The sequence below is a fragment of the Arachis ipaensis genome, chromosome B09 (assembly GCF_000816755.2).
Source record: "Arachis ipaensis cultivar K30076 chromosome B09, Araip1.1, whole genome shotgun sequence".
Lineage (NCBI taxonomy): Eukaryota > Viridiplantae > Streptophyta > Magnoliopsida > Fabales > Fabaceae > Arachis > Arachis ipaensis.
This window is the reverse complement of record NC_029793.2, coordinates 8,578,494-8,588,302: the sequence shown is the minus strand read 5'-3', so window position 1 is coordinate 8,588,302 and position 9,809 is coordinate 8,578,494. Positions and strand designations below refer to the sequence as shown.

General features: G+C 35.5%; 1 protein-coding gene across 1 annotated transcript in view; it reads right to left on the bottom strand.

The window, feature by feature from the left end:
- Positions 1,188-9,809, bottom strand: part of LOC110266592 (TMV resistance protein N-like) — a 9,633-nt gene continuing 1,011 nt past the window's right edge. The window contains exons 2-7 of the mRNA XM_021111467.1: positions 7,153-8,209; positions 6,742-7,044; positions 5,035-6,628; positions 4,731-4,798; positions 3,880-4,261; positions 1,188-2,308 (exon numbers count right to left, since the gene is read on the bottom strand). Of these exons, the coding sequence (XP_020967126.1) occupies positions 1,374-2,308; positions 3,880-4,261; positions 4,731-4,798; positions 5,035-6,628; positions 6,742-7,044; positions 7,153-8,209 (4,339 nt within the window). The 3' untranslated portion in view covers positions 1,188-1,373. The remainder of the gene's footprint in view (positions 2,309-3,879; positions 4,262-4,730; positions 4,799-5,034; positions 6,629-6,741; positions 7,045-7,152; positions 8,210-9,809) is intronic.

Genomic DNA, 9,809 nt, shown 5'->3' with positions numbered 1-9,809 from the left:
AAGAGATGATAAAGTCTTGCATATTAGAATTTAAGTACAACAATAACATCTAAGCCTTCTCCGACAAAACCTTGATTGTTATAATTTGTATTAATGTTCAAAATCCATATGTAGAGTTATGTGACCTTTAAATTACTTTGATATTGGTATAACAGTCAATATTTACTTCTCATGTAAAGTTAAGGCTCTCATTAGACATGCCTCTGTATATTGATGAATATTGAAATGTTCTATTGGATTATGATTTTAGAAAAAAGTGACAATGGTGTTGAAGAAGGCTAGTGCAAAGGGTCAGATTATGAACTATTTATTTTCCTCTTCATCTTGGTGTTCTTCACCTAAACTCATTTGAGATTGGCCCTTGTTTGTACATGAAAAGAGAGATACCTCAGTTTTTGCGAGAGGATACAAGATTATTGGACATGCTTTAGTGTCTATTAATCAAATGGAAGCCATTTTGGTATTTCAAGGCAGTAGAATTTTATGATTGTGATGATAAAGGGACAATGTAAAGATTTAGATTCTCTGAACGTTTGGATTACAAATATGATTGGATTTTCGGATTAAATTTGGGGATTTAGAGTTAGATATAAAGGAAGGGACCAACATGGATACAAATTGGAAATTGGCTAGCTCAGATAGCCGTTGAACCCTTCCAGCGTGGCAAACAGAGGCCACGTCAGCACTCCGATTATGACTCATCATCAGAAATATGTCCAGAGATCACTTTGAGTGCTCGAAGCTTTATCTGAAAGACTAAAATGGGGAAATCGAGATCTTGAGTATTTATGTGAATCTCACGAATGACTATAAGTATTTACTCTATCATTGTCAGTAACAACACAAAAATAAATTAATTATAGAAATAGTTTTGAACACAGATAGAGGAGAATGACGACACACGAGCACACAAATCAAAAGATCTGGTGAGAGGCGCGGCTATAGCGACGAACGTGTGTTGGCGGTGAACAAAGGTGGACCGAATTGCTGAGATAAGCTCTGATGATACGAGGGTGTCTAAGAATGAGTAGTGAGCTCCTTGATGTTTGTGAGAGACTTAGAGGGAGAGAAATTGGAAGTGTGGGGTGTGTCAAAATTAGTGAGAGACAGAGTTAGATGTCAATTAAATGTCATCTATTCAGTGATAAAAATAGACAAAAAAGATCAACCTGACTCACACTCTGAAATTTCAAAATACAAATTAGATCTATTAAAAATTAGGGGTCAAATTTCATCAGCCATTATCAGTATTAACTCCAAGAATCATAATGTATTTTGTCGAATTGGAAATTTTTTTGGAAAGGCGAAAATATCATTTTTCATTTCAAAGATTATTGTTAAAATTTAAACTTTTGAACCAAAACAGTAATTTACTAGACACCGGCATCGCCATGAGCAGCATCTTCAAAGGCCCTAGTGTCTTCTTCACTTTCAGTCTCCTCCGTATCAGAGGGCGATACTATCTGCCCATTCTGAATCTCCTTGAAAGGTCCAAGCCTACTTAAATCAATGTCAGGGTATAAAATGGAAACCTGCGATCTGCAATTTTCAAACGAGCAAGTTGCCGCTTCCGTAATCAGCTCACTCTCTCTTCTTTTCCAACGAGTTTCTTTCTGAGCTCCTACATCTTTCTCATCTTCAAGTTTCTTTTCGGTTTCTTTGAGCGACTTTTCAGTTTCTTCATATTTACTTCTCCAAGAAGCCACCTCCGAATTCAAATCATCAACTCTTTTCTCCAACGATTCAACATGTGAAATCCTGTCCTCCATTCTTTTCAAAGCTTCTTCAAACTTTGCATTTTCTTCTCTTGCAAGTCTTAATTCTTCCTCTCTTTCCCGTTTGGCCGCTTCCAACTTCATCTCTGCGTATCTCGCAACGCTCACTGAACGAAGCCCTTGAACTTGAAGCCAACGACAAAGTGCCGAAACATCAAGGTCTTTTGTTATGGAATGATCATATGGATATAGAACATGATTGTCCACAAACTCTGTTATTTGGAGGCGTTTCGCTGATGCATCGAAGTGTTTTAGCAACTCCAGAGCAACTTGAGGATCATCCAAGGAGGGAATGGTAATTTTATCATGAGTTTGTGCAATAGAAGTAGAAGCATTTTGAGCTGGAACCTGGTTTAAATGGATATGATCTACTCTTTTGCCTTTAATATTCGAACGGGAAAAATCAGAAGTTTCCATGGCTAAATTTGTAGCTTGAGTTGCTCTTGCAGGGTTACCTTCAACTTTTGCCTTCTTGTCTACCTTCCTCGAGTGACGGCGGAGTTCTTTCACAGTCAACTTAGGAGCTCTCTTCTCTGCAAAAATAGTCCAAAGTAGTTAGGTTATGTGTTTGGCAAAGTTAAAAGATTAAAAGACCAGATTAGCCTCAATTTGAAATCTGTTCTTTTAGTTTAAGATCATCCGTTTAGTTTCTAAGTTTTAAATATATTTTAATTTACAGAATACTACTTATGTGTGAAAGTAACTGTTGTAACTTATTAGTTAGTTGGTGTGAGACTTAATTTAGTCATTAAATGATCCAAATCAATCAAATTTCAACATACACAAGAATAGCAATTAACTACATACACAAGAATTCTATTAACTAGATTGATAACAGAAGAATCAATTTGATTCACGGCTATGAAACTCAATGACCAAACTGTATATGTCTAAAACTTATATATCGAATTGATTATTAGATGAAAACTAACATTAAATTAAGTCTTATCTGATTAAAACATTTTTCTCTTATTTATAATCTGATTATGTGAAAACTAATTTTGTTTAAATAGTTTAATTAAAAAGAAGAGAAATTATGGAGTGATAGTTGTGCTATCTCTGTGTGATTTCAAGGTTATAGATTCAAGATGTGTAATTAGCTATTGGTATTTGTATTAGATTGGTTGCCTATGTTACATGATAGCTTGTGATGCAAGTTAACTCAGAATTAGAAGTTAGTTCGGATATTTAATTAGTCTAATTGTTATTGAGCCCATGTGGCTTGTAGTTACAGTTAGTTGTCGAGTAGTTGATTCTTTCGGTTCGTTGTGTTGCTCGGAATTGTTGTGGAGGTTGTATATAAAATTATAAACCAAGGTGAACCTATCTGTTAAGTAGGATTTAACCATTTCTCTTCACCAATAAGAATCTCAGTTTCACAGTTTTCTCCATTCCACTATTCTCTCTTGACTCCTGTTCTCTTTTCTCCTTCCTCTTCACCAAAGCTCACGCCATACATATTGGTGAAATCTAATTTATATCTCATACAATTTTCTACAGCATACATTATACTTTATCAATACCTTAATGGGAATTTACAAATCCCTTCACCTCCTCTATATTCTGTTTCCAGAAACCTGATCCACTATTGCACCTTTGGCATAGCCATTAGCAATAGTGATCCTTCCAAACAGCTCATCGACATTATTATCAGTCCCAATCCCAAGTACAAAGTTTGTTCCTTCAAGCACTACACCCACTTGCTACTTTCTGTCAATCCTAATTTAAAATCTTTGTCCACAAATGACCATTCGGTTTGCTTTGTGCTATAGTTTCAATGCTACATACCTTTTTAATTTATTGTTGAAAGTTGCATCATTCCTTTTAAAAATGTAGCTTATGCTTATAAAATATTTTTCAGCTTACATTAACAACTTAGTACCATAATCTATTCCTGAAATTTTACCAAACAGGATTATTAATTTAGAAACGACTTTCTCATTGAGGAAAACAGTTGTTCTTAATGTTCCATAGCCTGAGATTGAAAAAAAGATGATTTGGAACAGTAAAACGAATAGTAAGATTCTACAAAAAGTACAGTTCATCAAAGGAGCTATCAAACATAATGAATGATAAACAAAGGGATTGCTTAAAGGGAACTCACTGCCGTGTGGAGGTATGCAGGAATTAATGGGCTGAGCAAGCTCAATCATTTTCTCTTTGTGTAGCTCTTGCACTTTCTTAGCATCCCCAAGATTTTCTGTTTGTTCTACATTGCTAGTGTGGTCTTGACATTCAGATGTTTCAAGATCCATTGGTTCCCCTTGCTTTTCTTTGTATGGTTCATCAGCAGTCATATCATGGACGTTATGATCAACTTCTTGTAGTTTTTCTTCCAAATGTTTGGCCTCTTCCATACTATCTGGCTGATCATAATAATTTTCATTTGAAATGTCCTGGAACACATTGTTTTTAACTGAATCAATACATAGAGGTAATGCAGCATCAGGTTCAGTTGGTGTTTCTTCGTTTCCTTTGCCCTTGATCTGCACAATGTAATTTTAAAATAGCGGTAAAATAATTATGACTATGTTTGTAATTATGGCATGTTTTGAGTAAGATGGGAATGGATTCTCTCAATTTTTTTAATAATTAAGGGAGTAAAGTGTGATATTTCATCATTAATTTTATAAGTGGGACCAAAAATAAATATGAGAGAGAGAGCAATGAAGGGTTAGAGATCATACTTTATACTCTCAATTTTTTTTAACAATTGAGAGGATTCATTCCCGAGTAAGATAAAATGAAGTCAACAAAGCTTTTTCAATACTTGTCTAAGAACTCAGGATTATAAAACACTTCCAGTCTCTACCAATAATATTATAAGGTAAACAGCTATGGCAGATATACAACTATTTTTCTAATTTTATTGACTGATAATATAATTATTTTATACTGTCAGAGTGTCAGTATATAAAAATTAATGTCAGACATAAAAGAAAATTTTTGACTTACTGTGTTCTCCTCATCACTTTTTCCACCACTAGTCTTGTTTTCATTGGGAGCGGATTCCATCTTCTCTTCTGAAAATGGCAATTATAATGACTAATAATGTAGATGATAGTATGAAAAAATTTTACATTATCCGTTCTTTTAACTAATATAATTGCAAAACTGACCAAATTGTAGTAAATAACCATTCACCTTAATACAGTTTATGTACAATGATTTGACAATTTGTGTGAAAACGATACTAATTTATTACTGTAAAAGCATAATTGTATGAGATTAGCGAGGTAGAGAATAGGTTGTTACTTACCAATTTTCCGATCAAAAGATGATTGTTCATTCATTTCTCTTTTTCGCTTTGATATCTGGTTTTCGATGTCATTGCTCTGCTTCTCATAAAATCTTCCTTTCTTCTTGTCTTGAGGTGGAGTCCGGACATGGCTGTGATCTTGAGATCCATGTGGTGGATGAAAGTGTAAATGCTGCGCTGATGATTCCTCCTCCATGTCTTTTTTCTTCTTATCTAATTCCAGTAAAAATCTCTGCAATTCTAATTCATTTATGATGTGGACACCACACTCTTTAATAATAATTGAGTCATCAACTTCCCCTGTGTCAGTTGCAACACTGAACTCAAGATGAAAACTTGGCCCATATTGTCCAAGAATTTTGTCAGTGAGGAATGGATCATACCATATATATACATGATCTGAGTTCAATTCACTTATAGTTATGTCCTCCCACGAAGAATTCTTGCCTCCTGCAAAGTTGTATTCGCATCGGATTTTGGCACCGTGCTTCTCCATTCCATGACGCGGTGAAAGAACCACTGAATAGATAAAGCCAAGAAAATTGGAAGGAGATTCAGGGAGTTCAATTGTTATGGAGGAGGATTTCTCCGTTTTATATGCAAATTGCTCTGGGATTGTGTCTCCTGGCAAACAGACCTCCACACTATTGTAGTTGTAGCTATGGACATCAATTGCATAGCTTCTTACCGTGACATTGCTAGATACAGCACTCACCATTGTTGAATGGATGCTTTCCATGATCGAATGCAATGTGTGTCCGGCTGACAATTTCAAGCTATTATTAAAGGAGATGCGTTTCGTCTTTCCCACCATCTTTGTTGCCAGAGTGTTTAGAGCTGATACAGACTCCAATGAGATGCAGTTATCAGCAGAGAACTCCTTGATAGAGGATGGAAGCTCTGGCAGTGTCTCAAGAAACTTACAATTATTTAGGGACAAAATTTCCAACTCTTGAAGACCCTTGATGGTTGCAGGCAACCAGGTCACATTGCTTCCGTCTAGCCTTAACTCGCGCAATTTCGATAAGGAATCAATGTTGTCAGGGAATTCAAACAAGTGACTACAATCCTTCAAATGTAGTATTTGTAGAGATGATAAACCGTTAAACAGGCCTTGCAGCTGATGCTTGTCAATTTCTAGTCCACTGTATGAATGCTTCAACTCCTTAAGCGATTTTAAGGCTGATAGCTCCTTTGGAAGATGCTTAACTCTTGATCCTTCTAGATTGAGGCATTCAACCTTCTGTAATTTCCCGATTGATTTGTCCAGCTTTTCAACCTTTGTGTTGCTCAAATCCAAGTTTTCAATTAAATCTGACGATACCACAAATTCTTTGAGATTTGAGCAGCCTTTGACACTTATGTGCTGCAGAGAATTCAAATGCCTTTCGGCCTTAACACACTGCAAATTTGTACACCTATCCAGTATCAAAGAAACAAGTGTGTTGGAGGAAAAAACAGACGAATGAAGAATAGGCAAAGTCTCACAACCGGAGAGATTCACCCATCTGAGTCTTTTAGCCTCAGACAAATCTGGAAGCTCTTCTAACTCTTTGCATTCACTTAAGTCGATCCCTTCTAAATTATTAAGTTCCTGTTCCAATTGCTCAAGGTACTGAGTCATCAGAATGGAAAATCTTCAAATCTGAATTTAACAAAAAAGAAAACCTGATCATGACTCATGAGTATGTATGTTTATATCTTTACCTGCTTTTCCTCCCAGAGTTTCTTGACTTGGCTGTGCGGCATGCGAATCTCAACAAGTAACTTAGCATAAAAACTTGGTGGAAGAGAAACGAAAGGGTACTGATGCCACTCAAAGTACCTTAGTTTATCAGAAAATGGTTCAAGGTCTGTAGGAAGGATCATATTACCAGAACTCTGACCCGAGGGGATGTATAATTTTAGAAATCTCAAGTTATTCATCCTTTTAAATGTGTCAGGACTCAAACGCAAGTCTTTAATTTGAGACAAATCTAATATTATGCCTTCAATTGCATCAAGCGATTTCTGAAAAACAATGCAACCAAAAAAGTAAACTAAGCTACAATATAATTTCCAAATAAAATAGTGTGCAACAAGAATGCATACAGATACAAGTTACAACCTCTTCTTTACCTTGTTCTCTTTGAGTACAACACAAATATCTTCAGTATCCTTCAATCGGCTACGTTTTCTAGGGTCTTTACTGTTTTCCTCGTGTACGATCTCGTAAGCCATTTCTCTTAGCAAGCCATGCATTTCGATTGTTTCCTTATATGGAATAGTAGTAATCATTGCTTTATCTTGAAGGATCTCTATTCCCCTTATGGGTGAGAATTCACATGCTTTTAATATGCTTGTGACAAGATCTTTCTTTTCTCCATGGAAAAAGAATGCAATGTCAAGAAATATCTCCTTGTCTAAGTCATCCAATTCATCATAACTCTCCGTAAAGGCAGCCTGAATGCGCTTAATAGGATGCTTCTGGAGCTTTTCCAAAGTACTTTCCCAGAACTCAATGCTTCTGGATTGAAGATATGAACCCAATAGGTTCAGAGCTAAAGGAATTCCCCCGGCATACTTAACAACCTTATTCACCAGAATCTCATAAGGCTTTGGAGGGATGCTTTCCTCGAATGCTTTCAGGCTAAGAAGCTCTATAGATTTTGAGTCGTCCCATTGTTTGACCTCAAATGTCCAATCAACTCTCTTTTCAAGCAAATGCTTATGTGTTGTTGTTATAATAAGTTTACTTTCTCGACTGTGGCTCTTGTACCCTTGGCAAACTGCTTCTAACAATGGTTGATCAGAATCCTTCACATTGTCGAGGATAATGAGAACTTTCTTATTGCTAAGGCTGCTCATACTGTTGACAAACCCTGTTGCGTCAGTGGTAATTCGTTCCCTCAATAGCTCTGAGAGAAGCCTTTGAGGCGTATATTCTTTTGCATTTTCCGCATAGCAAACATGGTCATAATGAGGAAAGGATTTTGCAAATAACATTTTAGCGATGGTTGTCTTCCCTATCCCACGCATACCCCAGATTCCAATTACTCGGTGTTGCTTCATGTTGACTTTAACAATTTTACGGATTTCTTCAATTCCAACCAGGCCTGTTGGCACTATGGGATGCTTTAGGATACGCATTTTCAATACATCATTCACAACCTTTCTGATGAGTTCATGATCGTCCCTACAATGAATTCAAAAACCAAATAAACTGGCTCTCTTCTTCTCTAAGAAATATCATGTTATGACATAATTTCCGTAACTGTTTTTAGTGTTTAAAAACCTACAATACGTCAATTCCTCAGAATTCCATTCTCTACTACCATTTCTACTAAAAAAAAATTATAGGTAAACATCTTGCTATATCTTTTTTTATTGGTCTTTCCTTTATTATACTGGAGTACTGGACACATCAATGAATTTTTTTTTTCATTTTTTTAATTTCTAATTTCTAATTTTAAATATATTTATTCTGTATATTTTTTAAGGTAGACAAATCGCGTTTTTACTCGTAAAAATTGCACGATTCTACGGTTCTGCTCCATCTTTCCGTCGCGCTTCTGCTATCCGTATTGGTGGAGTGGCAACCGTGCAGAAATGCTGAGGAAAATTGGCAGACTCGTTGGAAGCGAGAGTTTTCCGACAACCCACGTCTCATGAAGAAAATTGGTTCATAACTTCAATTTTGCACAGTCCAGTAGGCACCCAATCCGAACCCAAGCCCAAGCTCAAGCCCCAATTTGTGTTTAAGAAGGATTGGAACCCTAGGTCCCTCCTCTCTCTCTCCTCTTCTGCATCTGAAGCCTTTTTCTTCTTCTCAATTCCAAAATCAAAGTATGGGTACTAGTGGTGGTGATTGATGTGGCAACTCTCTTATGTCTCTCATTCTCTTCTTTCAACCCTCTCTTCTCCTTTTGTCATTGCTAAAGCAGCGTAGAGGTAGCTTGGTTGCGCTGCTGCCCTTTCACCATCACTCATGCACCATGGGTGGTTTGGTCATGCTGCTGCAACTCTCCTCTTCTCTCTTGGATTGCTGGATGTCGCTGAATGCTTCACTATTAGCCTCCCCTCCTCATTTTTTGTTGTGTTTGTGTTTGTGGTGTTTGTGTTAATTTTGTTGTGTTTAATTTAAACGAGTTCTATTAATTTTTTCAATTTTCTTTGCTTAGTTGTTAATCTGGTTTGCTAGCATATAACATATATATGTTCTGCTTTGTAATTTTTTTTAATTTGCTCTATTTTGTTTTGTTCTAAATTAATAAAATAATTTTTTTGCGTGGGTTCTGTAATATAATATGTTGTTAGGATATATATTTAGAATTAAGAATATCATCTAACAATGTGGGTGTTTTATTTATTATTTGAATTTAATTTAGTGTTATCGAATGAACCTGAGTTGTGAAGAGTTGTGACTGGTTATGATTTATGTGAATTATGTGTGATTTTACTGATTTGGTTTATTTGAGACTTATAAAATTTACGAGTCATGTTTATTTTACGAATTACGATTTTACATGGCTTTCCAAGTCAAGATAAAAATTAGAGTTCACTACCTTGATATTTTCAAAACAAACTATTTCAAAACAAATTATGAATGAAATTATTATTTTTTAAAACCATTCATCAATTTTTAAGACTATTATGTTTTGAATAAAGGAAAAGGATGCCCTGTATTCCAAATTACTTGATTTTCGTTTCTTAATTTTTTTATTTTTTTGTTTTAAGGTTTTGTAAAAAAAAAAAAAGAGTTTATTCTTTTATTATTTTCTCTTTTTTTCTATATA